At 51.5% G+C, this 26,984-nt stretch overlaps 9 protein-coding genes across 9 annotated transcripts; 3 read left to right on the top strand and 6 right to left on the bottom strand.

The window, feature by feature from the left end:
* Positions 1 to 781: 781 nt before the first annotated feature.
* On the top strand, positions 782 to 3,299 carry K460DRAFT_279354 (uncharacterized protein; the record flags this gene model as incomplete). Its single annotated transcript, XM_040928325.1, has 7 exons — positions 782 to 1,386; positions 1,435 to 1,729; positions 1,811 to 1,955; positions 2,061 to 2,253; positions 2,308 to 2,396; positions 2,448 to 2,652; positions 2,702 to 3,299. 7 exons carry the CDS (start codon positions 782 to 784, stop codon positions 3,297 to 3,299), a joined length of 2,130 nt encoding a protein of 709 aa, XP_040790507.1.
* A 2,380-nt stretch (positions 3,300 to 5,679) lies between these two features.
* Positions 5,680 to 6,795, bottom strand: K460DRAFT_414585 (uncharacterized protein; the record flags this gene model as incomplete). Its single annotated transcript, XM_040937680.1, has 2 exons — positions 6,381 to 6,795; positions 5,680 to 6,327 (listed from the first exon to the last, which is right to left on the bottom strand). Coding segments are annotated over exons 1-2 (969 nt in total), but the record flags the coding sequence as incomplete, so codon positions are not given.
* A 2,722-nt stretch (positions 6,796 to 9,517) lies between these two features.
* Positions 9,518 to 10,321, top strand: K460DRAFT_353004 (uncharacterized protein; the record flags this gene model as incomplete). Its single annotated transcript, XM_040931687.1, has 2 exons — positions 9,518 to 9,772; positions 9,821 to 10,321. The coding sequence occupies 2 exons, from the start codon at positions 9,518 to 9,520 to the stop codon at positions 10,319 to 10,321; spliced, it is 756 nt and encodes a 251-aa protein (XP_040790505.1).
* A 3-nt stretch (positions 10,322 to 10,324) lies between these two features.
* Positions 10,325 to 10,489, bottom strand: K460DRAFT_281334 (uncharacterized protein; the record flags this gene model as incomplete). The annotated part of the gene is made up of 1 exon (XM_040928480.1): positions 10,325 to 10,489. The coding sequence occupies one exon, from the start codon at positions 10,487 to 10,489 to the stop codon at positions 10,325 to 10,327; it is 165 nt and encodes a 54-aa protein (XP_040790504.1).
* Positions 10,490 to 11,037: 548 nt separating this feature from the next.
* K460DRAFT_307668 (glycosyltransferase family 15 protein) lies at positions 11,038 to 12,526 on the bottom strand (the record flags this gene model as incomplete). Its single annotated transcript, XM_040930075.1, has 2 exons — positions 11,038 to 12,300; positions 12,346 to 12,526. The coding sequence occupies 2 exons, from the start codon at positions 12,524 to 12,526 to the stop codon at positions 11,264 to 11,266; spliced, it is 1,218 nt and encodes a 405-aa protein (XP_040790503.1). The 3' UTR covers positions 11,038 to 11,263.
* Positions 12,527 to 12,783: 257 nt separating this feature from the next.
* Positions 12,784 to 15,458, top strand: K460DRAFT_280827 (uncharacterized protein; the record flags this gene model as incomplete). The annotated part of the gene is made up of 2 exons (XM_040928436.1): positions 12,784 to 14,661; positions 14,721 to 15,458. 2 exons carry the CDS (start codon positions 12,784 to 12,786, stop codon positions 15,456 to 15,458), a joined length of 2,616 nt encoding a protein of 871 aa, XP_040790502.1.
* A 180-nt stretch (positions 15,459 to 15,638) lies between these two features.
* K460DRAFT_280736 (phosphoribosylformylglycinamidine synthase) lies at positions 15,639 to 19,742 on the bottom strand (the record flags this gene model as incomplete). The annotated part of the gene is made up of 1 exon (XM_040928426.1): positions 15,639 to 19,742. The coding sequence occupies one exon, from the start codon at positions 19,740 to 19,742 to the stop codon at positions 15,639 to 15,641; it is 4,104 nt and encodes a 1,367-aa protein (XP_040790501.1).
* A 414-nt stretch (positions 19,743 to 20,156) lies between these two features.
* K460DRAFT_333461 (phosphate-repressible phosphate permease-like protein) lies at positions 20,157 to 22,098 on the bottom strand (the record flags this gene model as incomplete). The annotated part of the gene is made up of 4 exons (XM_040930881.1): positions 20,157 to 20,746; positions 20,801 to 21,665; positions 21,715 to 21,935; positions 21,987 to 22,098. 4 exons carry the CDS (start codon positions 22,096 to 22,098, stop codon positions 20,157 to 20,159), a joined length of 1,788 nt encoding a protein of 595 aa, XP_040790500.1.
* A 1,342-nt stretch (positions 22,099 to 23,440) lies between these two features.
* K460DRAFT_403252 (uncharacterized protein) lies at positions 23,441 to 26,953 on the bottom strand (the record flags this gene model as incomplete). The annotated part of the gene is made up of 3 exons (XM_040936613.1): positions 23,441 to 25,002; positions 25,114 to 25,419; positions 25,474 to 26,953. The coding sequence occupies 3 exons, from the start codon at positions 26,951 to 26,953 to the stop codon at positions 23,441 to 23,443; spliced, it is 3,348 nt and encodes a 1,115-aa protein (XP_040790499.1).
* Between the last annotated feature and the right edge of the window lie 31 nt (positions 26,954 to 26,984).

Below are 26,984 nucleotides of genomic sequence, written 5' to 3'. Positions count from 1 at the left end.
CAAAGTTGGCCGTCGCACCCATTTCCTGTTGCGAACATGCACCACCCCATTCGTGTTTCCCATCCATGGCCCATTATCTGTTTGCCACCACGTGTGGGGTGCGTGAGAGGACGATCTCCGTAACCAAAAACCTCACGGATGCAAGCTTCCGAAGGACCAAGCATGGCGGTTGGTCAGCTCCACAACGGGCAGCGGCAGCCTCGACGCACGGCAAAACTACCAATCTGCACTATCGGAGTGGGCCCCGTAGCGAATCAGTAACACTTTTGGCCCACAACCGTTAGAAAGACAGCGCTACGAATGATGCGTCGACTTTTCAGGATCCTCCGGCCGTACGAAACCCCTTTCTCAATGGCCACTCGCTGCGGAAGCAGATCCGCTAGCGAACTTGTGCTTTGGCGACGACATCGACCAAGTCGCAGTGACACCGGCCGGCGACAGGTTCCCGCCTGGATTCAATAACTGGGGTACTTTTCGCCAGCCGACCCCTGCTATGGCGGCCTAAGCTCATCGTCTCTCGTTTCGTTTCTTCCTCCCGTCGGCATGCCTTCCCCACAGAAAACCCTATCTTCACATAGCACGAGCGACCGGCCAAACACGGTCTCATCGCACCATCTGTCCCCGAATGTCCCAACGCTGCTTTCCATACCTCTAACTCACACAACCTCCAACACATGACGCACATGTCGACTGTCTCTTCTTCCTTGTAGCATGTCCACCTTTCCCGGCTTCACCAAACATCGTTGCCATGGCAAACTTCCGCCCTCTCCAGCCAGCTCCCATGGAGCAGGAGCCACCTCCTCAACCCCAGGGCAGACTATTGCTGGCACAGAAGCCGAAACGAACCGTAACCCTGGGTGCATGTGTTGCATGTAGAAAGAGAAAGTCAAAGTGCGATGGCAGCCGTCCTGTGTGTACATGCTGTGTCCAAAAGGTCACCAGTTGCGTGTATGAGCTAGGTCCAAACGAAAAGCCCTCCCAGGCCATGAAGCGAAAGAACGAAGAGATGCAAGGCGAGCTTTCGAACCTTCGTCAGCTCTACGACTTTCTTCGGTTACGCCCAGAGCAGGAGGCCATGGAGATTATGAGGCGTATCAGAGCAAATCCCCCAGACACATCACAATCCCAACGCATACAAGAGTTGGCAGATTTCGTCCGCCATGGAGACATGCCTACCCAGCAAGCCTCTTCCGTCCCATCCTCTCCACATCACCAAGAGCTCGGGCAATCCGTGACTCTGCCCCCACTTCGTCTGGCTCTGGCCTTGGACTCACCCAGCGATTTGGACCCTCACAACCTTCCTTTGCCTGGTATATTGTCCATGGGAGTAGATGGGCCGATCAGCCAGCGTAGGAGATATACCTCAGATACGGAGCTTCCAGTTCGGTAAGTTCGTCTCAATACCCACACGGGAGTCCTTTTGACCAACTTTAGCTCAGATAGCCAAGGCTCTCTTCCGCCTCCTACCTCAATTGAGGCTATCCTACAACCCCCTTCATCTTCTTTTGTAGACGCTGCTTTTACAGATCCCCGGCTAGCGTCAGCCAAAAACTGGACGACAGTAACCAGCGATCCCAATATCCTATTAACCCTCTTCTCTGCATGGACTACGCGCGAGTTCTGTTATTATCATTACCTGGACCGAGACGCTTTCCTTGATGATATGGCAAGTGGGCGAACTGATTTCTGTTCGGCACTTCTTGTCAATGCATTGCTAGCATCTGCTTCCGTACGTCCACCATAGATAAGCCTAATCGAAACTTTTCAAAGTCTGGGCTCTTCACTGAGTGATTTCTAACTATCACAACAGTTCCATTCGTCAGCGGTCAAAGATCGACAAAAACCATTTTCTGAGAGGTCATTGACCACCATGTTCTACAAAGAAGCCCGGCGACTCTGGGACCTCGAACAAGGTAAAGACAGTTTGACTAAAGTGCAGGCCGGTATCTGTCTCTGTAAGTGCAACCAGCTTCACTTTCTTTCATTACGATCATCCGAAGTGTGGGCCCTTTTATCCACAAGCTTTGATGCTTCTGTGAATATGCTAACAGGCACATTAGTTCTGGTGCTTGGGAAGTATGGTCGAGACAAAGTTGGCTATACTTTCCTCGAAGAAGCATGCCGAACTGGTCGCGACCTCGGTCTCTTTCAGTCCCAGGCCGGAGAAGCCAGCTGGAAGACCTTGAACGGACCCCACGAGAGGTGGGATAAGGTTCGAGCCGTGACTGCTTGGACGCTTTTCAACTTCCAATTGTAAGTCAAGACTGTACCCCTGGAATCACTTATAGTGTTGTTGACGAAGTGCAGATCTATGTCTTTTACCTATTCATTCCCAGTCATCATAAAAACGCTGCCTCCTATGGAGATCCCATATCGGGAATCTCCTACGGAGGAAGGTAAGCATGGTCAGGCCCCTTCAAAGAGCAAGCTAAATCTAGCCCACAAAGCTCTCTTTCGTTCAGAATGCATGAAGCATATTGTCATTCTCGACTACGTCAATATGCTTCGAGGCGATAATGATCTCGACAACAAGAATCAGCTAGAACCGGAACAAATTGAAGCCTGCTACCTTAGATTAACATCTTGGTGGGACACGCGACCACCAGACATACACCCAGATAAGGCCCCTTCCATTGAGAATCTACTCTGCGCGTATGTATACCAATTCTTGCACACGCCTCTCAATACTAATTACATACAGCATGATGTATCAAGTAAACATCGTCAGTCTGTTCCAACCAATTCTTGATGCCGAAAGCCCCGTCGAACAGATTAGCTTGTACCGTCTTCGCGCGCGCTCCATCACGTCCGCCGCACTAAGAGAGACACGGCGCCTCTTCGCCATCCAAGAGATACGCTATGGCTGGGCAAATACCATCACGCTGATCCTCCATCCTCTTTCAGTCGCAAGTTTCGGAACTCTGGATGAGATCTTGCTCGAGCGCCCAGGATCAACTACCATGGAAATGAGCGAACCATATCAAGGCCTGCTAACATGTCTGCGGGCACTGAGCAGCTTATCAAGCTACAGCTACTACGCGCAGCCGCTTTTTCGATTGCTCACTCAAAAGTGCCAGACTCTCGGCGTCCAACTACCTCTTGAAGTTCAAAGTACGCTGGAGTTCTACAGGAGTGAGGAGTGGACGAAGCATGCTGCGAACATGGTTAGCAGCCAATATATTGCAGACACGCGCAAGATGGTCACAGATGCGGAGAGCGCGACCATGGATGCAGTCATCTCTGCTTGGGAAGGGCTTTCATTAGATGAGGCAGCAAAGGGCAAGGGAAGATTAGGCTAAGGCATTGCATTGCATCGCATTCATTTGACTTTACTTGACGCATTTCAGGGGACATCTGGGAATACCCTTCTCGCATCGGCACATTGTATCAAAATTGCTACCAAACATGAATTATCCATCCTTACCCCACCCCCTCATTCCTCCTACTTCCATCTCACCTGATACATGCACCTACCGCCCAAAACAACCTTCCGCAACCCACCCTAATGCACTCCTCCCAAGATCCATGCCCTATACAACATAAGTTTGTATACCTTCCTCATTCTCACCGCACATATCTCCCCTACTTCCTCACCGCTCATCCCGTGAACCCATCCCTATCGGCCCTATTCACTCTTGGCGCAACGGCTAGAACGCAACTCCGCCCCGAGAGAAAATCTTAGGCGCCATCGGGGTTAATTTTTTTTGCTAGACAGCGCGCTTAGTCTTTGTTTTTGCCCGGGGTAAGCGAGCCAGATAAGTAAATTATAGTGACGATGAAATATGGTTATGATTAGTTATAGGAATAATGTTCCGCTCGCGGGTAAACTTCGCGCAGAAGCTCGCTCCAGCGTAGATCCGCGCCCCAACACACCACACACATTCCGCGAATCCGAATCCGAATTCGAATCCAAAGTCATGCACTAACGTGCACGGCTTTTCTCACTACTGTAGCCGAACCGGAAGTCTGGAAATGTTTTAGTTTGACTATCGGGTGCATTATTGTGCTGTGTTGTTGTACGACACGGAAATAAAAGCTTGTGCCTCTACTCGACTCTACTCGACTCCACTCGTCTTTTCTGTCCGAGGCTCAATGTGATGAAGGTTGCCTATAGTGCATTGTCGCTATCATTCAAAAGAGTTGATCCATCCGCAGATCATGTTCGCCCGAGACAAACAAGGAGGACTGAAGTAAAAGTCTAGACGCAGGTGTGCCTAAGTGGCGGCCTCGCTAGCCCGTCGTTTGCCCAAAGGTAGGAACTGTTTACGTTTCGCTTGCTTGCTTGCTAGCCTACCTCACGTCTTTCTCACCCGATACTTGTTGACTGCCCGTTGCAGTTCTGTTGTTACAAGTGCTATAGTTTTGCGTTACGTTCGCTGGAGAACTGGAAAATCGGAAACTATCCCGGTGTCGCATGCTCCCCTGCAGTAGTGAACGAGTACAAGAAACGCCGTTATCGTGCTTGGGGTTGGGAAGAGGGACCAGGCATCCATGGCTTTTGATTCGAGAATAACAGGCTGTGCATGATGTGGGATGGTACAACAGGGAGCGAACGGCGGGAAGTATGATGGCGTAATAGCTCGGGGAGACTAGTATGTACAGCTCGGGAGAATGTGTATGCAAGGCGGTTCCAGATTCTAGGCTACCTGCCCAGTGGTGTGCATTTCGGTTGTTCTGTTAGCAAGCCAACAAACTTGAACATGGAAATTTTGAAGACATTATGCTTATTGTTTTTTTAAAAGAAAATTATGTTCTAATAGATTGGGGTTGTCGTCTCCCATTAATTTCCCCTACGGCTTGGATACTCAGTCTCCACCAAGCATAGTAATGGGTATATTCTAGCCCATCCAAAAATCACTGCCACGAGCCCGCTCCCCTTGCAACCCTCGGCACTACTGGTATCGGCCGTGCGCGGCACAACCCGCCACCACATATACCGCCTATACATGTATTGCCACAAACTCCACAGTTATTAACATCAGTCTCTGTATTTCTACAGTCGTTGGCAGTCGTGCCGCAAAGATCAGGGGTAGGAGCGGCGCAAGGGCATGTTACTGTGGTAGCGACGGTGCTTGTTGTCGACGTTACAGTCGGAGTCAATATTTCAGTTGTTAAGGGTACCTGAGATAGAGGTTAGTGACCTAGGTTTGATATGTATATGTTGCAACGGTGAATGATATACTTACAGTGATAGTAACCACGTTTGTAAGAACAACTGTGACTGTGTTGAGCAAAGCTGCAAGCGTAGAGGCTATGCTAGTCGTTGTCGTTGTCTCTGTACGTGTAGCCGAAGTCAGACTGAGGCACCTGCATGCGGTGGAGATGACGTCGCAGGCGAAATATACTACAGCAGCGGGAGCGGTCGAGCATGACGGACCAGGTGTAGGTGTCGGGGTTGGACTCGGGGAAGGCGTTGGGGTGATTTCAGGGCTACTGGAGGCGCTTGAGGAGGGTGTTGGTGTGGAGGTGCTTTCCACCGTGCTGGACGAGCTACTTGAAACGATGATGCTGCTTGAAGAGATAACACTGCTCGAAGATGCGCTGCTAGAAGAGACATCGCTGCTAGAGGAGACAATGATGCTCGAAGATGTGCTACTTGAAGCGATGGTGCTGCTAGATGGAATAGCGCTGCTCGAAGAAGTTATGCTGCTCGAAGAGATAACGCTACTTGACGCGATTCTGCTGCTAGAGGAGAGATCGCTGCTAGAAGAAACAGGACTACTAGAGGACACAATACTGCTCGAAGAGATACTGCTCGAGAGGATAACGCTGTTTGTGCTTACACCACTCGAAATGCTTGGGACCAAGCTACTCGAGGTACTAAGAGAAGTGCTGGAAGATGGATTACGTGATGTTGTGGAAAGGTAGCTGCTTAATGTACCAGAAGACGAACTTAATGCGCGGGACGAAGAGCTTAATGCGCGAGAAGAGGAGCTTGATCTACGGGAAGATGAGCTTGTCGCTGCAATCGAGCTCCTGATGCTGTTTGAGGCGGTGCGAGATGTTGAGATCGATGGAGTACGTGATACCGAACGAGAGGGAGGCTGAGTCGAGGTGGTGGCTTTCCATGACTTGGTAGGATACCAGTTGACAGGTTTGGTTGACGATGTAGGCGTGGGCTTGTGATGGTCTGTCCACGACGGCTTTGGGTGTCCCCAAAAGAAGCTTGAAAGATGAGACCATATCCCATGGGGGTCATAAGGGTGCCTGTCATGGGGTTTAGGCTCTGGGTGCTTGGGGGTTGCTGAGCTTGTTGCATGAGGATAGCCTCTTGCGTTGAGGTCTCGACGGAGAATTTCGGTCGTGCATCGAAATGCGGTGGTGGTTCTTTCGAGGAGTTAGCGCATCGCGAAACTGAATTAATCGGAAGCTATACTTACGAGGTCGCAGTAGTTGTCGTTGTAAAGGTAGAGGAAGCGGTCAGATATGATGTACCGGCGGAAAGGATATTCGTGAGGAGAGTGGTGTCAGTGGTTGTAACCTCGCTGATGGTGGTCGTGAGTATCGATGTGACAGTCGAGTAGACTGGGTCAACGACTGTGCCAATGCTCAAAATCGAAGAGCAATACCGTAGCCCTTCGTCTCCAATTTGCAACAGGTTAGAAACACCGCCTAGAGCCATGCATTCTGGCGTCTGCCCCACTTGGGCGATTGCGCCGGTGGCTGCGACCGCTATAATCGCGAAAGACCGTGAAAGCACCATGATTAACGAAAGGCAATCGGGGAAATAGAATAAAAGATGGAATGTGGATTTCAAGGACTGAGTGGCTTTAAGGCAAAGGAATGAGCGGCATGGTATACATCTAGGAACAGATCAAGATGGCCGATCTTCATACTCAACTCATGGATTCTACGAAGATCTTCAGATTTCGAATCATGAGATTTGACATTGGCCTAATCAGCTTCTCACTATACCGCCACCGTTCTTAGACTGAGGCTGAAAAGTCGATGTGGAAATTATGTAGGCGGGATTGCGTAGATCCCTTGTGCCCGAAGCGGAAGATGATCACCCGAAAGCCCTAATCTCTCGGCGCCTTTCGCTTAACACGACTAATTCAGTTCGCGTCTGTATTGTCGAAGCTAACAAAGGGATAGTGTCGTGACGGAGGCTACTAATCCGGAGAAATCGAGCGAATCGGCAGGGTACTCGCTCGTTCTTCGCAGCTGTTTGGGCGTGCTGATGACGTACCTTTAGATGGCGGGACAGGTTCCCCCCGAACACACCCAAGACTAACAGGCCAAGATTCCAAGCATCTGCAGATAGTCGCTAGTCGAAATTCCGATTGCCGTAGAAGGGAAGCAATGCCTGGCTATCTCCAAAATTCCCCGTCGCGTTTTTGAGAGTACTAAGGTATCTCGAAATCCCTATCTGGACTTTAGTGTAGGTGAGGTATATAAACATCAGCACTTAAGACACAGTAAGATATTGGCGACGGTGAAAGGTGTTAAGCTCTAGCAATTGAGCGCAGGGGGAGAGTTTAAAGCAGTATAGAGGCGAGACAGCCCAGGCAGATCTCCATCGAAGGGGTTGGAAGAGTGTGCTGTGAACAGGATGATAGCTATGCGTCCTAAGAAACTAGACGTGAAAAGTTCAGAGTTGTCATAAGAGGATTGCAGACTTGATCCAGCAATCACTTAACATATTCAATGAAAAGATACCCTATGTAGCCTGAATGTAGACGTTGAACAAGAATAGTCCAGATGATTTGAGCTCCAAATTGTGTGCATCAAGACCTCTGTCAATAGGGCGTCGAGTGATGACCTCCGAGTCGATCAAGGTGCAAATATTGCCATATATTTAGCATGGGCAAATGGCCCTCAATTGGGTTTCCAAGGGCTCAAAGGTAGCACCCACCCGCTATGAAATCTCCATGTTTTCCTCGTCTGTGGCCCTTGCTTTGTTTAAATGGGTCGAGGAAGGCGGGCCCAAGACGCGGGTTGCTGTTCGCTCATGAAAAACATTTGAATGTACACAAATGTAACCCGAGGTCACGCCACTCGTTTCCAAGAGGAATTGTAAGACCGAAGCATGCATGTGATATGAGGCGTACTCTGCGGCGCTCAGCGTTAAGCTATGCTGCTGTGGCTGGGTTTGGGCCTCTTCATGCTGCTAAACAGTACCTGAAGCGTTGCCTACTACTACTTGCTTGAGCGTTACAGGTGGGGAGCGCTGAACAATCTGGACTATTATTGTTCAAGGCTTTCCCCGTGCTCATCAGATTCTCTGCAAGCAAATTCTGTCCTCTTTCTTCATCGGAATGACCCGGGCAGCGTAAATAAGATTGAGGCCATATTGATTCGATCGCTTATCCGAACTGAAAACACATGCTTGGTAACATCCCAGCGTTGAAGCTCAGTAAACACGTACCATGTCTTGCTTTTGACTCTTCCCGAGATTTTGGTAGTACTGGGATTTTGGACTGCAAATCGTGTGGCCATAGACTTGGAATCGCTAGCGCGTACAAAGAATAGTTCGTGAGCAAGTTTCGAGGAAGTGTGGCGGTGTTATCTTGCGCATGACCGTTTCGGTATCTGTTTACTGCTTACTCGGCCAACAGCTGTGCATCAATATAGCCTGACGGTCATAATATGCTGGAAAATGGTAATCCATGGAATCAGAGGCAAGAAGAGTCATCTTCTATGGAGAGGCTCGATAGACCCGTAGATGGGATTCCGTCATAGAGGGCTTTGGCACGCTCGAGACATTCTGTGTTGTCGACAGCGATATGGTGGTCTCGTTGGGTAGCCGCAACGCGGTCTTTTTGCATGTAATGCTCGTCCTTCTCATGCTGCGATGCTTTGGCTCCTAAAGTAGACCCCGTCTGTGGGCATGCAATCCTTGATTCCAGTTTGCTCTTCTTAATACTTGCTCAACCAGAACCGTGAACCGTACTTCGTGATCCCAATGAGCTTACGTCCTGAAATGCCTCTTCTCATTTGCCCTGAGTCTTCCAGATTCCATAGTAATCATGACACACACCCTCCCCCTAGTTGCAGCGGTGCACTGACCTTTCGGTATTGTCATACTATTGATCAAGCCTTTATTCGTTGTCGAAACCGAAGTATTGAAAGCCCAACCCCGTTTTAGATGCTGGCAGGGTGGAAGATGGATCGTGCCTATCAAGGTTTCTTGGTCCAACGCATACAATAACTTCCTAGTTTGGTCGGACATTGAGGGCCATTACGAATCAGTGCTTCTCCTTGGTTAGGGGAGGAGTCCCATGAGACCGTCAGGGTGGAAGGCAGGTATTGCTGATGTAAACTTTTCGATCCAACCAGTCCCAAGTATTGAGCATCTTCGTTTTTGTATAAGAGCATTCCACCTCTTTTTCAGTACTCTCAACACACCCTGGAGTACCTCAGGACACCATCACAACACTGTTGAACACCTCTTGACACACTCTACCACCCTTCACAACCTTGACACCACAGTTAACCAACGCTCTTGACATACCCGGAACCACTTTAGCGCAATTTCGCCTCCTCATCTTCCCTTCTCTATCCATCAACAGCCACCATGGCGTTCAACATGGAGAACTCCATGGCCGATTTCAACTTCTTCCTCGACAACTATCAGTTGGAAGGAGGTATCGTGGCGGAGCCTTCTGTCTCCGAGCAGCAGCCGGTGGCCTACGAGGCCACATCCCAACAGTACCTGCCTACTGCATACCAGCAGCAGGGGCAGCAACAACAACGGTACGAGCAGTACCGTTACCAGCAGCAGGCCTTCGAGCCGCAGCTGCCCACATGGGTAGAGCCTCAGACTCTAAACGTAAGCCTATCTCTTGTTGAGTACACACAAATAACTAACTCCCAGCAGTTATTCGAGGAGACTTGGCCCCAGCAGGCCGTTAACAACTGGTTCGAAGATTTCGTGCCTGAGGTGTCCGGGCAGCAGCCCACCATGCAGGTGTCGCCCCCATCATGGGGCGTGACACCTGGGCCGCAACAAAGCAGGCTTGGTGGCCTGCAAGGCGCCTACCCACTGCCGGAGCTTGTCTGGCCTGAAGTTGCCATTCAGATGTCACGTGGCCCGGTGAACTGTGCTGGGGGTTACGATGCTGGCGCGCCGTATCAGACGGCACAACCCGCCCAGCTGCCGGTAGCAGCACCTGTCGCGCCGCCAACGAAGCGAGGGCCGGGTCGCCCCAGGAAGCACCCGAGAAAGGACCCCAACGCCCCGAAGAACAAGCCTGGTCGCCCAAAAGGCAAACGCGACACGTACAAGCGCCTGGAAAAGGGCGAGAAGGCGATGATGACCAAGGAGAGGTACAGGCGGGAGGTGGACGACCGCAAGATCCTTGGCGCTCTACAGCAGTAGAACCTAGAGTTCTTCGTCCTCTGGGGCGTCATCGCGCTTGCGTGGCACATCGTCTGGATGTGGGTTCCCTTCGTGATGGCTATCGCCTCGAAGTCGACTCCATAGGAGCATGAAAGCTAGGAAGCCAAGGAGGACGGCGATGACTGTTGGTGCTGCTGGATGGCGCATGATTCCTTCTCTTTCTTATTGATATTTTTTTCCTTTCAGGCTGTATTTACGCTTCTATACGTTGATTCTGGCTTCATCGTTAACGACTTGTGCTTTGATGGAGATTGTGCGTCATAGAGTTCTCGTTCATGGCTTCTGTATCTGCATCTGTCCTTCCTTTCTACGCATCAAACGGCGCAATGGCACATAGATATACCCTTTATACCGCGTAAAATGCGCGATGATTCATGAATATGAATACCTAACCATGCCTTCAAACTATGGTAACTTCACATCCAAGTTCACTTACACGTGGTGTTGTGATCTAAGTGACCAACTAGAAGTTTGATGAGGACCTCGAGATGTCTTTTGGTGAATTATAGATAAAAACTCAAGGTATTGGAATCATTCTGCCGTGGATGAGGTCCGAGTGTGTCGGCAAAACTTGCTTCCTTTGCAGCTAAGCGACGCGGCGTGCCAGGGTTGTTGCAGGCGGATACTAAATGTCCGTCGCACGCGGGAGGCGAACATCACATTAGGATGGGTGTGGACTTAATGTATATCATAAACTCGAGGTTTCAATTCTACAGAGGTATATATAGTACTAACTCTTCTAAACGTACTAGAGCGTAGGTACAAAGCGCCGAGAACACCATGGAATTCCGGCTTCCATTATGCATCAACATGCTGCCCCTGATGGGAGATGTCTGGTAGTAGATACAGAAAGAATTAGAAGCGCCCCGAATATGATACAATGGGGTAAAAACGTGTTTGCACCGAAGAGAGTGACGAGGCCTAATCCATGCCAACATACTTGAACCACAGTGGCCGGCAATCTTCCCGTTTTAGCCAGTTCGCCCCATCTGTAAACCTCCCTGCCACGCAACCCGAGCACTTCGGATTGTTCGGACAGTTGAAGAACGGAATGTGTTGATACCCGATATCCCTGAACCAGTGTATCTTGCTCTTATCCTCGAATAGACCCAATGCAACACTGTGGACAGGCGCGTCGCCCCAACGCTCATAGAAGAAGCCGCCCGCGCGGTCAAGATGATTGAAGAAATCGCGGTACTTTTTACTCCGCCAGAAGCTCAGGTCGCCGATTTCAAAGTTGGACCAGAAATGGCATGTCGAGTAGCCATGGGCGCTTTGAGTATTCTCTGGACGGCGCCTGTCGTCCTCGAGCCATTCCCGCGCATTGTTGGGGTGTACGTAGCCCGGATTATCCTCGATGAACTTCTTCGTCTCCGGCCACAGGGTTGCAACGCTCTTTGGGTCGTCGTAGATGTTGATGTTGAATCCGTATGTCTTGTTATGGTCCTGCATCCACGCGAAAACATCGTAGTCGATATCGCAGAAGAAATGGACATTTGGTTCGACGCGCCAGTAGTACTGAATGTCCTTGAGCGCAGGGTGCTCGCTGAACATGCCGCTGTTCCACCGGCACATTTGGTGATAGGACTGCTTCCCCATGTACTGCACTTGCTTCTCGAGAAGCGAGACAGACTCGTTGTAGAGGTCCATGTTTATCCACGCCGGTATGTCCCAGTGTTCGGCGGGAACGAGCTCGTATCGTACCTCCGCATTGGTAGCCGCCCTCGTCTTCGTCTTAAACTCCTCTGTGAAGGGCTTGTCGTTGAAGAAGGTCCACGGGTAGTTAAACTTGTGATTCCATGTCCGCTCCAGATCGCGCATGCTCTGTAGCAGATCATCGACCTCTTCGTTCCGTACTAGGCTGAGAATTGTAGCGTTTATGCGGGCGCTCTCGGGATTGTTGGGTGCGTAGTTGTTGCCATCGACTCGGCGCAAGGGTTCGGGAGGTTCTCCAGACGCTACGCATACCAATCAGCTTTATGAGTTGCAGGAATCATCTAGACGGGTTGTCATACCATCAGACTGCGGGTCATGATCCCAATTATCGAGTTTCGTCGCTGGCGCTTTGCTCGGAAGCCGCAGCTCGCTTTCGGAACCAGGCGCTTTGAGGATCTGCACAAACAAGTATACGAATATGCAGAAGGTGGCTCCAGCCAAGTAGCGTATGCTCTTAGGCAACGCCATGGGGAATACCGAGTATGTTGACAAGATAATGGGGCATAGCCCACCTAAGAGAGGAATTGCTGCTCGAGATGAGTTTCACCTTTGGTGACGCGGTGCTTATCGGCCTAGCCTTGTTGAGTAAGGTACTTTCACAAAGTGGGGCCGGCACCTGCAGGGACCGTCGCATGTCGACTCCAACGCGTACCACCACCACAGCTGTAGATCGCTTGGGACTGGGAACTGGAAAGCGAAAGTGTCGGGAGGGAAGACGCGTCGACATGGCGCAAAACGCGAAGATAGCTGGCCTCACGGACGAGCTGATACATTCGATTCTAAAGTTCAGTCCAGCAACCAACAGGCAAGCCTACAAGCACGCCAAAGAGATCGCCTTACGTGGTCTCCGGGGACATCAATATGCTCGAACGAATCAATTCGACGTTAAAGCTACCTTTGCCGGCCTGGACGAGAAGTTCCGCATTAAAGACCGCGATGACCTCGCGGACGCATTGCAAATACGACTCCAGAAGCTGGAGGGCTTGACCAGCAAGTTCAAGCCCGAACTCCTCGCGCTATTGCTTCAACTCGCTGATCGGCCGCTGGAGAACACACAAGTCGAAGCGCTGGCGCTGGCTCGACCGCCTAGCCCCCCGCCACCGCTGACTTGGTCTGAGATCCTGCATGAGGACCCGTATAGCGACGAGGATATTTGGAAGGATATCGACTACGCCGTCGAATCTTCAGGAGACGAGAGAATAACAAAGAAGCGGGGAAAGACCAAGTCTTCACCACCGACGAGTGTCGAAGAAGATGACACGTATGATCCAGAGTCATGTGTTCTTTCAACAAAGGTCGACCTTGTCAGAGACTTGGAAGAAGCACAGTTTTGGAAAAATGCTGAAGACGAGCATAGTGCAAAGATTGAGATCACCGAGCTACAGGCGATACGGGAAACGCTTTTCATGCTCGCAGGACTCCGGACAAGCCTATATCAAACCGACAAACAGAAATACAACATCCGTATCGTTTCAAGGTATAACCTCGCCCATGCTATGCAGAATACGACCGATCATCTTCTATCTCAATTCACGAGCATAGGAAAAGATATCTACCGACTGCGGCAGTGGACTGCGAAAGCATCAACACTACCCCTCATCCAGACCTTTGAAGCAGCCGTCCGAAAACGCCTGTTGGCTTATGATCAGTCTCTAACACAGCTACAACAACGTTACCTATCACCCGTTACACCAATTTCGATCAGCTTGCTCGAGCTTCACCATGAGGTTCAGTCATTGTCTGTGCCTATACTCCGCCTAGCACAGATAGTGTCAGACATCGAACCTCAGCTCCTCGTCAATCCGTTCAGCCACCTGGAAGCCTTGTTTAACCAAACAACGCTAGCCCAGATGATCCTCGAGAAGGAGATATTCGAGTACATGTCCGAGATATTCTTCGAATGCCTTCAAACTTATCTTAAGCCGATCCGAATGTGGATGGAAGCAGGCGAGCTTGGCACTGACGATGAAACCTTCTTTGTCTTTGCAAACGACCCAAACAGCGATGCTGCCTCTCTCTGGCACGACAGATATGTGCTACGCCGAGATGGGCATAATGAACTGCGATCGCCTACATTCCTTCAGCCAGCAGCGGAGAAGATCTTCAATACTGGGAAAAGTGTCGTCTTCCTCAAAGAGCTGGGCATTCACAACATCTCTTCCAATAGCGCTGCCAACGAACCACGTCTTGACCACGAAACAGTCTGTGGTACCTCATCAGATGTACTTCTCTGCCCATTTCCAGAGCTCTTTCAAGCCGCCTTCTCAAACTGGATCCGCAGCAAATACTCCGTCGCCTCATCAGTCCTCCGCCAGCATATCTTCGAGGTTGCTGGCCTCACGCGTACTCTGACCACCTTCGAAACTATATACCTTGGCAAGAATGGGGCAGTCTTCGAGGAATTTGCGAATGCGGTATTCGAGCGCATGGATACTAGTCAGAGAGGCTGGAATGATCGATACGTGTTGACAGAGCTTGCGCGCGGGATATTTTGTAGCACCTTGTCTACTTCGGATGTGGAGAGGGTCGTGGTGCGGTCTACGAAGACCAAGAGCCCTGAACGTTCTCTTAAGGGGCTGGCTGCTATGTCTGTTGACTATGCCGTACGTGCCACTTAGCATTTCCAAATTATTGACATCCACATATGCTGACCATCAAACAGCTCCCATGGACCATTCAGAACATCGTACAGCGCTCATCGATCCCTGTCTACCAACAACTCTTCACCTTCCTCCTACAGATCTACCGCGTGAGATACCAACTCCAACGCGTCCGCCCAACGCGTACCCAACGCGCTAAACCTCCTGTTAAGCTCACGTACAAGCTGCAACACCGCCTTACCTGGTTCACCGACATATTACGCTCCTACCTCACCGAGACAGTCATCTTCTTCACAACCCAAGATATGGAAACCGCGATGGAGAAAGCGCAAGACATTGACGAAATGTCCCAGATCCACATCAAGTACGTTGCGAAGCTACAGGAGCGAGCCATGTTGAGCAAAGACGTCAAACCCATACACAAGGCGATTATGGAGATTTTAGAACTAGGCGTTCTTCTCGCAGAAACTCTCGGTGCTACCCAGAAAACCATCGCGGGGCCGAGCAAAAGGAGGAATAGATGGGGGAGACAGAAGAGCAGCGCATCTTCACCCGTTGACGAAGAGTTGTCTGACGAGGATGCAAACGAGGAAAGCGATGGCGCAGAACCAAGGACAGGCGCAACAAAAATCGCTCAACGAAGTCCGAGAGAAGTACTACAGATGATCGATAAAGAGCTTGCACGACTCTTACCATTCATCACAGCGGGCTTGCGAAGTGTAGGCAGAGTAGGTGCGGAGCCCATGTGGGAGCAACTAGCGGAGCGATTAGATTGGGAGGGCAAACGAGATCGCGTATGAAGCCTTGCGAGGTGCACACACCCATTAATGCAACGTTCTTCACAAGCCTCGTTGAAAATCAATCATTACGTTCCATTCGTCAACTAATATATGCAGAGCTCATAATGTAATAATCACAACTAACGCCATTTTGTCTAATCAATTCCTTCATCATGTTCACCTGATCAAAAGTGAAGAGTTTTACCCGACCCATCGTCGAGCACTCTTGAACATCCTAATCCACGGACCCAACTCGCCCCATTCTTCCGATTCGTTATTGGGGATGTAGCTACTCGCCTCCCTCACGATGGTGCGTTCGGGATGCGGCATAAGTGCGAGCACGCGTCCATCTGTACTGCGCACACCTGCAATGCCCATCGGGCTACCGTTGGGATTATATGGGTATGTCTCGGTTGGCTTGCCGTAGTTGTCTGTGTAGCGTAGTGCGACGAGGTTCTCGTTATACAGCGTCTGTGGAGTCGACGATGATGACGAAGAGGATGGAAAGTGTGCTCTGCCCTCGCCGTGCGCGGTCACGATGGGAAGTTTTGAGCCCGCCATTCCGTGTAGGAATACCGAGGGAGAGGTGTTGGGGCCCGTGGGGTCGAGCACTTCGACCATGCAGACGCGCGCTTCGTATTGCTCTGATGCGTTTCTCTCGAAAGACGGCCAAAGTCCCGCACCAGGGATAAGTTCTTTCAATTTCGACAAGAATTGGCAGCCATTGCAGACACCAAGCGCGAAGGTGTCTGGGCGCTCGAAGAACGTTTGGAACTCCTTGCGGGTATTGGGATGTAGAAGGACAGATTTAGCCCAACCTTGACCTGCACCGAGGACGTCACCGTATGAGAAGCCACCACAAGCGGCAAGGCCAACGAAGCCGGCAAGGGAGACGCGTTCAGAGATAATGTCGGTCATGTGAACGTCGATGGCGGAGAATCCGGCCATATGGAAGGCGAATGCCATTTCGGATTGGCCGTTCACACCTTCTTCCCTCAATATCGCAACTCTCGGCTTGGATGTGAAGGCTGAGGAGATGGTGGCTTTCAAGGGAAGGATGTTCTCAGCGGGCTTGTAGGTGAGGTTGTACGACAAACCCGGGTCTTTGTCATCGAGGATGTTTGCGAATTCAGCGTCGGCGCAGGCAGGGTTGTCGCGGAGCTTTTGCATGCGGTATGACGTTTCCGCCCAGCGTTGTTGAAGCTTCTGGCGGTTGTTGCGGTAGACGATCTTTGAACCGAATGCAAAGGAGATCTCTTGCTTTGAAGCCTGGGGGACGCGTCCAATTTTCTTGACCATACCCGGTGGTGGACCGCAAGTGGCGAAGCAGCGGTTGAAAGCGACTTCGTCCTTCTTTCTCACTTGGAAAACAGCGCCAAGCTCTTCGTTGAAGAGAGTCTCAAGGACATCCTTGGGCTCGCCCGATCGCGAGATGCCATCGAGCATGATCTCCAGCCCGCATCGTCCAGCAAACATCATCTCGACGAGTGTAGTGAACAGACCACCGTCCGATCGGTCATGGTAAGCTAGCACGATGCCAGACTCGTGAAGCTGCTCGACCGCGTCGAAGTAATCCTTGAGGGTGTCTGCATCATAGACATCAGGTGCTTCGTCTCCAACCTGTCCGAACGTTTGTGCCAAGGCAGAACCACCAAGGTGCTTCTTGCCAACTGCCAAATCGACGAACATCAAAATCGTTTCACCCACATCCTCCAACCGCTCCAGAGCTGGTGTCCATGTGCGGTCGATGCGGTCAACGGGTGCAAAAGCGGTGATAACCAGGGACATGGGCGCGGTGACTTCCTTGGCCTCACCGTTGTCCGACCACTTCATCTTCATGCTCATAGAGTCTTTCCCAACGGGGATTGATATGCCTAACCGCGGGCAGAGGTCCATGCCAATAGCTTCGACAGCTTCGTACAAAGCTGCCCCTTCACCAGGATGGCTGCTAGCCGACATCCAGTTGGCTGATAGCCTAACCCTGGAGAGTCTGTCAAACAGGCTTGCTGCAGCAAGGTTCATGAGCGACTCGGCAACGGCCATTCTTGCCGATGCGGCGGCAGATATCAGGGCAAGTGTAGGCTTCTCACCCATGGCCATGGCCTCTCCAGTCTTGACTCCAGCCAGCAATGATGTGGCTGTGACCGACACATCAGAGACGGGTACCTGCCACTTACCAACCATCTGGTCACGCACAGTCAGTCCACCGACTGTTCGATCTCCAATGGTGATCAAGAAATTTTTGGAGCCCACGGAAGGAAGCGTGAGCACCCGGTCTACAGCTTCCGCGATTAGACCATCCTTGGGCGTGTCTGGGATGTACATCGACAAGCTACTGTCAAAAGCAGGTAGCCTCAACTTCCGGGACTCGACGATGCGGGACATCTTTGGTGGTTTTCCGAACAGTGTCGACATTGGGAGATCGATAGGGGTTGGGTTCTCTTTCGATTGACTGTCCTTGAGCACAAGGCGCTGCTCGTCTGTGGCAACACCTACAACGGAGTATCCGCAGCGCTCACGGTTGCAGATGCGCTTAAACAGGTCAAGCTGGTCAGGGCCGACGGCCAAAACATATCGCTCTTGAGCCTCGCAGCACCAAATCTGCAGCGGGCTCATACCCTTGTCTGCGTTGTCGATTTCGCGCAATTCGAAGATAGCTCCAAGCCCAGAGTCGTGCACGAGCTCCGGCAAAGCGTTCGAGAGACCACCTGCACCAACGTCATGGATGAAGAGTATAGGGTTCTGGTCACCCATGGAGCGGCATGTATCGATGACTTCTTGCGCACGTCTCTGGACCTCAGGGTTGCCTCGTTGCACACTAGCAAAGTCAAGATCGACCTTGCCTTCGCCGGACTGGATACTAGAAGCTGCGCCACCACCAAGACCAATGAGCATGGCGGGTCCACCGATGACAAGTAGATGCGAGCCGGCTGGCACGATGTCGGGGTCCTTCAGCGCGTGTTGCGGTCTCACTGTTCCAACTCCACCTGCTAGCATGATGGGCTTGTGATAACCCCGGATCTCCGACTCTTTCTCGTTCGTAAAGACGCGCATGAGCATAGTTCGGAAGTACCCGATGGTGCATGGGCGACCAAACTCGTTGTTGAATTGGGCGCTGCCGAGGGGCGCCTCGAGCATGATGTCCCGACTGCTGGCGATGTGGGAAGGCTTGCCAACATCCCGCAGCTCCCATGGGCGCTCGAAACCTTCAATTAGCAAGTCAGAGACGGTGAAGCCGGCCAGACCAGCTTTGGGCTTTGAGCCACGTCCTACAGCACCTTCGTCTCTGATCTCACCGCCAGATCCAGTCGCAGCGCCTGGGAATGGCGACACCGCTGTTGGGTGATTGTGTGTCTCGACTTTGCAGACAATGTGTACTGTCTCCTTGGTCCCGTTCCACTCGCCGGTCAGATTGTTGGGTGCCCAGAAGCTAGCCTCCTCGCCTTGCAGCACTGCAGCGTTATCACTGTATGCACTCACGACGTGCTGCGGGTGCTTCTGGTGGGTGTTCCGAATCATTCCGAAAAGCGAATACGATTTGTGCATGCCATCAACGGTGAAGTCGGCGTTGAACTGCTTGTGCCTGCAATGCTCCGAGTTGACCTGGGCGAACATGAACAGTTCTACGTCGACGGGCCCCCTCTTCAGCTCATGGGTATATGCTTCCACCAGGTACTCGATCTCGGACTTGTCCATGGCCAACCCGAGCTCTCCATTAGCGTGTTCCAACGCGGCATGGGCGCTATTGTACTCTTCGAAACTGATGGTGGTGGCCTGCGTAGGCTCGCTCTCGCCGAATATGGACTCTAAGTTGGGCGCACCACGGCTTATCGTCTGGGTCATGCGGTCGTGGAGGTAGTCGCGGTTCGGGATCTCGTTCGCGTCCAGGGTACGGTCAAAGGTGGCTGCGATGACCATGCCGCGCTCGATGCGCTTCACGGCATGCTCGAGGGTGCAAGTACGCGCAATCATGGATGCCAGTGAGCTCCATGGCGATATGGTGCCTGCGCGCGGGCTGATGTAGAAGAGCACTGTCTCCGGGTCCCTGGGCTCGCCGCTGCGGTGAACAGCATCGCGGAGTACCTGTGCGAGCTTATCCTGCGTATCTGGGTATTCGCCATAGTGCAAGATCTGTTGCAGCGTCTTCAACTCGTCGGCGCTCAGTTCCTTGAGAGGGTTGACAAAGTGCACCCAGATAGAGCGGACCTCTTTCGCCCCAATGTCTTGGGCGAGTCGCTGCAGGCGGAAGTCGGAGTGGGCGGACGAGCCCGGCAGGATCAGGTAGGGGTCCTCGGTCGACACCATACTGAAGAGCGTCTAATTGAATGAGAATGTTCTGCCTCGCGAGAGTCCGAAGACAGGAGCGATGTCGAGGCGCGTCGACTCATGGCGGGGTGAAAGACGGACAAAATTTAAGTGGGGCTCGATGAAGAGCGGAGGGGCAGTCTTTCATTGGGCTGGTAACTAGCGTCTTACTTCACCACCACCACCACGTCCACATCAACGCGAATTATTCCTCTCACTATTGCAGTAACACCATATCTTCGTAGACGATTCGCTGCTTTATAAAGTATTTTCAGTCTATTGAAGTGGTCTATTGAAGTAGTCTATTGCACACTCCAACACTGACCAGCCATCAGTTCCCTGGTATACCAGTACCAAGCACTACGACTTCTCATCCCTCATCATGTCATGCGCCGAGATAAAAGCAGCAATTCATCAAAAGTGCGGCGTGTTCAACGCCATCACACAGAGCAGGCCCGCCATAAGGCCCGCGGCTGGCAGCGTCACCACCCAGCCCATGAAGATGAAGCCCAGCTGTCTCCAGTTAACTGCTTTCACGTCGTAGTTCATGAGAGCGGTTCCGATCAAGGCTCCTGTGAGGCATTGGGTTGTTGAGACCGGAAGCCCCAAGCGAGACGCGAGGAGGACCGTAACAGCAGCGCCCAGCTCCGTCGCGAAGCCTCGAGTAGGGCTCATTTGCGTGATCTTGTTGCCCATGGCGCGCATGATATGGTAACCGTAGAACCAGAAGCCGAGGCCGAGAAGCAGACCGGCTACGATGAGCATCCATATTGGGGTGCCAGACTTGGTCGCAATGGCGCCCTCTCTGTAGGTTTGGTAGACGGCTGACCATGGCCCCACAGCGTTCGCAACGTCGTTGCTACCGTGAGCAATCGACATCATCATGGCCGAGATGACTTGGCAGTACGTCCACATATGCTCCACACGCACATCATAACGATTTGCGCGGGCGTGGATAGCTCGGAGTCTGTCGCTGTCGTGGGTGATGACGTCTCGAGTGACACCTGCCATAGTTAGCCGCTTGCTCCTTGCTCAGTCTCTATTCCAGTATCACTCACCTTGGAGCATGCCGAATTTGAAGTATCCCCAGTACTTCTGCGGATTGACCCAGGACAACTCCTTGACGGGGGCGATGAATCGTTCGTACGGCTCGGGCCTACGCTTGCGCGATAGCTGAGCATCAGCAACGGCATCGTCGCTTGTGTCCGTCTTCTCCTCCACCCCGTTCACCTTTGCCGCGTTTGTCAGTACGCTATCCCCAGTCATATCATTCTTCTGTATTTCGCCGACGCCATCCCCAATCGCAGCTTCCTCGTCGCTACCAGCTCCGGCCTTTCGTTGTCGCAGCTCCTGGCCCTTGGCTCGGACTTCACCGTACGCATCAGCGTAGTAGTTCGTGACGTACTCTCCATCAGCCTTTCCAGCAAAGTAAAGAGGTGGATTCTCCCTCATCAGAAGGGGTCCGAGGGGGACGTGCCAGATGCGGAGACGAGCATCTTTATGGACGAGCTTTCGCTTCAGGAATGGAATGAAGAAAACGTAAGAGATGAGTAGGACGCCGAAGAAGACACCGAGGACGATGCCGGCAGCGTTGCCAGCTCCGAATTCTTCTAGGGACGGCGCAGTAGGAGCTTCGACAACGATAAAAAGCGCAAGGATAGAGGCAGTGAGAGCAAAGTACCATGGAATCAGCCTCATGCCCCACTTGAATGAGTCCGCGCGCTCTAGCACCGCGTACTTGACCGTACCGAAAATAATTGCACTGAAAGCGCATGCAATGAGAGGCGCAATAACCCATGAGGCAGCAACCTGCGAGACGGAACCAGACTCCCATCCCCACGTCACGCCAGCTCGAGTGGCCAAACCCACGCCGACCAAAGCGCCGACTACAGTTTGGGTCGTCGATACCGGGAGGCCCCAGCGCTGACACAGATCAGCACACTTGATAGCAAACCTAGGCGGGAAATCCTACGGTTGCAAACATCAACCAAGTCGCGCTCCCAACCTCAGCACATCCCATGGCGAGCATGAGGGTTCCTGGGTTGGCAGCCGCCTGGAATCGATCTATATTGATAATCCCGTTCTTGATCGTGTCGGTAACCCGAGCTCCCAGGGCGACAGCTCCGACGAATTCAGTGATTATAGACAAGAAGCCGACTTGTGGCATGGTCAATGTCTGAGCGGCCACCGATGCTGGAGTCGTCAGTATTTCTCTCCTCCTTCTCATATTATGACACAACATACTGGCATACGAGTTGGCGACATCATTCGCCCCGTTACCGAACGCGGAAAAGACGAAAGCGATGGTGGTGATAGCAAGGATCCAATCATATCTCGCAGTGATTGCAGGCACCATCTTGATGTGGTTGTATTTAGGAACAGAGGAGTCTCAAGTCCTTGGGAATTCAATTGCCCTACTTGAGTGGACAAACTTCGCTATATATATGGACACGCGACCACTTGCCTAGTGTGGATTCCTAGGATCTAGGTATTGCGATCAGCCAAGCGAACAAATCCTCACTATCCCAGTCCGCATTGCCATATTTCTCCCTGATTGGGTCACGTCAGCCTCGTGCATCCATTCTGAGGATAAATCTGCCAAGTTTCTCGGCGGGCCAAGCGGAAATTCTCCCCGCCAAGTGTATCCCGCTCCTCTTGGGTCTGCCTTGGAATCCCCACACGCAAAAATGCCTGCAAGATCTCAAAGGCCAATAGGGAAGCATAGGGCGAGCACGCCTCCGGTTGAATGGTTCTGAGGCATCGCAGGTTTCGCACGCTTTAGATCGGCGCTTTGCCAGTTAACCCCTCACAGGCAGCTACATCGTAACATCTCGATACAACCTCGACAAGTGAAAGCCAAGAATATTCCACTCCACTCCCGTTTTACCCGTCCCGCCATCATAGTCTTGTTGTGTGCTAACTGTCACGTGCTCTCGCCTGAATGGGATGCCACGTACTGACGTGGTTTGGCTTTCATGGCCGAATTATGCTTCTTGCTTGAACTGTGCAGTATCTCGCCAAGCCACGAAGCCTTTTACTGCCTTGTGGCAAACACGCTAGTTTAGATGATGTGCTGTAAGACTATATCTGCCTCATGACGAATGCCCCGAGCGCTTGCAGTTGATGCGGAAGATCTACATGGGAAATAAAAATGGCGTCAGCGGCTAAGACAAGACTTCGCCGCCCTGCGCGGGAGGTAGCGAACGGCAGACGTGAATAAAATAATGCTCCCTAGAGACAACATTACCATCGCAGCCTCGAGTTTCTATGCACAAATCCGCTATTAAAAACGATCCCTGCTCGCTATATCCACCCCCAACATGCTTTCGTCAACTGCGCCCCATCTACCTTCGAAGAGCCGAAACATTTCGGTCCGAATTTCGCCACGGGCATGCGCAATGCTCCACGCAACTTCGACACCGTGATCAAACACCCAAGTTTCCCTATGAGGAAGGACGTCGTGTGCTCGCTTGGCATGTCAAGTGTTCGGAGTTTTGATTCACGCTTGGCTATAATGCTTTTTCATGTCCGCTGTCGGCACAACGTTTGTGACGCGTATCAGGTGTGAAGGGATCGACGTTGGCGTTTTGAGACTCGGTAGCTTCGCCTACCGACATATTATGAAGGGAACGATTAACGGTATGGTATGACTTGCTATGGTGTTACAGTTTAGATCGTGGAGAAAGACCAGTGCTTTGCTACACATAATCTTTATCGCTTTCATCACTGCTCTCTACATCTAATGACTCTGGATCTATGCCCACTTTCTCCTTTCGTCGCTTTTTCGTCTTATTCTTTCTCTTTCGCTTCATTTCGCGGTTCCTTTGAATCTCGCGTATCATTGTTCTGGGATTGAGCTCAAACGTTCCAGATGCGGTGACTACTACTGGATAGACGAGCATCACATCTAGTAGTAGTAACAATACCGTAATGACAGCTGTGAAACCTTTACTAATGTTGCGTAGCCAAAGCAAGATGATAGGACTAAGGATAGCAGCCAAGATCGCCAAAACGAGCATGAGCGGTGCGAAGACTGCAATAAAGCTCTTCATGGATTTAATTGCTATCCCGCCCATAGCTTTGCCGACCCATGCGAGGAAGGTATGTGTAGGAATAGGCTGGTTGTATTGAATCTGGGATTTGTCGCGGATTTGGAGCAGGACTTTGCTCTTGTATTCGATCAGGCGCGAGCTGCGAATGCTAAGGCGTCCCGCATAGGCGACGAGCACAAACCCAATTGCCACCATCACAAAGACGTATAGCGACACGCCTCCGTCCAACTCGTGGATTTGCATACTGAAGAGACTCGCTACGAAGGATAGCGGGATGAAGACGAACGCAAGCTCGGTGAGTTTGGAGACGCTCTCTGCTTCCGCTATGCTTCGTCGACTGTCGACGATCTGCATTTCGGCAAGTAGCGAGTTGGATGACCGGTCGAGGAGATCGATGCAGCTGCGTAGCGTTTGCTTCGTTTCTTTTGCGAGCTTCTCAGACGGCAGTTCTGTGCGCTGATCAAACGTGAAAGGATGCGTTTCAGAGTCGTAGGTGAAATGCACAAATGCACGCAGCCGTTGATCCACCTCCGCGAGACTGAAATTAAGTCGATGAAGTAGACCCCTCCAGAAGGTGACGCGCTTTTGCATCAAATCCTCGTCCATGGTGCCCTCGCGAATGCGCTGTTGAGAAATGCGAATAATATCTACGAGGCTGTGTGTGTCGTCGTGGATAACACGGAAGAGCGCCCGGAATGGATCATGTGCCGTTTCTTTTCCTTTGCTAGGCCGCTGCAGGAAGTACTCGAATTCTTCCAACGTTGACGTCGGGACTTGCAAACTTTTTAGGTACGCGCGGGTATGCAGGGTTGTAAAGACATTACCGATTCTGGCGGATGAAGACTGTCTGGCTTTGATTGGGTGGAATGGAACGAAAGGTCCGTGGGTTTCAGTCACTATAGATTCTTCATCTACAAGTGGCAGTGGTGGTCGAGACACTTCTACTGAAGGCGGACGCGGATTCCTAGAATCGCTAATAGAGCGTTTCCTGTTGCGTAAATTGGATGTTCCAACGTCTTCAGGACCGCTTGAAGGCGAAGGGAGCTCCATATCAGGCTTTGTGGCTCGTCGCCTCAAAGCAGCTGGAGAGAAATCTGCCTCCTGGATCTTAATCTTGGCCCCAGTAGTCCGTGATTGGTTCCTTCGTACTGGAATTAGAGCAATTCCAGGTGGCGGCGGCGGCGGCGGTAGTGGTGGTAGGCCTGCAGCTGGATTCTGATTTAGCAAGAGAACAGTCAATAAGCTTACTAGGGGCTTGACTACAAAGATAACTTTGCCCACCCAATAAAACTTTAAAATCAAAAGAATTAGTTGCTTACCAGATAGTGTAATAGGTAAGGGCCGTAATTGCACTGGCATTGTTTCTGGAGGTGGCGGCAACGGTGAGCTTTCAGGACGATGAGAATCGGGATCAACAGAATAGTGAGATGCTTGTGCAATCCAGTCTTGAACATTGCTAGACTGAGGCTCCTCTTTGGCCCGAGAGGTGCGGGCCTTCGTCATTAGCACTTCTGGTCTTCGCAACAGACTGACGAGTACCGGTGGGCGGTGCTGGTGTTGTGTTTGGGCACCCCCTGTGCTCTCACTAACAACAGTGACCGGTAGTGGATCGAGTAGTAATATCACTAAAGCTATTAACCTTCTATACATCAACATTATCAGACGATCTAGCTTCTTACCGAATCTACAGCCATCAATATCTCGAGTCCAAATCGTAGCCCTTTCTTCCCATCCTACGGGGAACTCTGTCTCAGATCCTTTGTGATAAACTCCGGGTTCAGGACAGAGTTCAAGACTACGACGCCAGATATTTGCGGTCGTTTGCAGACGGATGTCGTGACGTCGTTCACAGCCGTCATAAACACAGCGGAGGGACGGTTTTCGATCCCTAACAAGCCGGGCTCGAAATCTCGAGGTAATAGGGAACAGCGGCAAGACCGGGCGGTACCAAGTAATAGACGAATATCCTTGAGCGGAGGAGCGGGTATGCCATGTGTTTGCATTATCGCGGTTCTCTGGCGTTGTTCTATACCCTCCCCCTTCCAGATGTTCTTCAAAAACATGTGGTGGAATCTGAAAACTTGCTCCCAAGAGGTCGATCAAAGATGGGGTAAGATCCTCCACTAGAATAGTTCGTTGGACACAACCGACCGGAACATTTCTTAGCGTGTCGTAAAATTCCTGGTAGTGTGGTGCTGACTGACGCTCCTTCCAAGGTTCTTGTATTGCGATGACCTCAGGATGCGCAGGCTCGACTCGATTGTGCACAACAATTCGTGGACTCCAATGATGGCGTGTCTTTCCAGCAGCAACGTTCTCGAAATGTGAGAAATTTGTGGCCAGCCGATTGACGTTAGCCCGATAGGCTTCTACCTCAGGAGCGATCGGCGGCGGTAAAGGCGGCATCTGCTTTTCTATCTTCTTTCCTTTCTTTCTCGTCTTAGACTTGCTAGTCGCCCCCCAAGCACCGAAGCCCCAATCATCGACGTGTTTATCCTTAGCCTTACTAGCCACTAGGCCCCAATCCCCAAAATCTGTGTCTTTTGCTTGTTTCTTTTTGCGTTTGGGGAGAGCAACATTTTCTGGTTGCAACATTAATTGTTCTAATGAATGCCCTAAAGGTAGCTGTTCCATTTCCGAGGTCCCTAATTTAATCGTCGATGAGGTTTTTGATGGTGGCAGTAGTATTTGTTCTCCCCCCGCAGGCCCAGGAGAGTGCCATACACGGGATGGAGGCCATTTCAGTAGGTCTTCGAGAGACGTTCGATGTTCATCTTGGCCAGGCGAAGGAATCTGAACGTTTCCTACATCGTTGCCTGTCTCAGGAGATCTTTGGTTACGACCATGCTGCAATTCAGCTCCGCCCTCTGCATCTCCGAGCTCTCCGACGCTTTCATCGTCTCCAAGTGTAGCCTCAAGCTGCTTCTCGTTTTCGACTGTTTGTTCGTGAGTTTGATCAGGAGAATTCTTTCCACCCTCTTTTACGTTGTCGCGAATGTCGGGTTTGACCTTGTTTTTCAAGTCATGCTTGAGGGCTTCGATATCCGTTCTCTTTTGATGATCTTCGACGTTGTGTTCTAGCTCTTTCCCCTCTACCTCCGGAGGCTGCGTAGCAGGCTCTTCTCGAAATGCATCTTGCGCATTCTGGGGTGACTCCATAAGTGCACAACCAGGCCTAGCATTATTCTCA

Source organism: Cucurbitaria berberidis (assembly GCF_010015615.1).
Source record: "Cucurbitaria berberidis CBS 394.84 unplaced genomic scaffold K460scaffold_2, whole genome shotgun sequence".
In the NCBI taxonomy this organism is placed as follows: Eukaryota; Fungi; Ascomycota; class Dothideomycetes; order Pleosporales; family Cucurbitariaceae; genus Cucurbitaria; species Cucurbitaria berberidis.
This window is presented reverse-complemented; position numbering and strand designations above follow the sequence as displayed.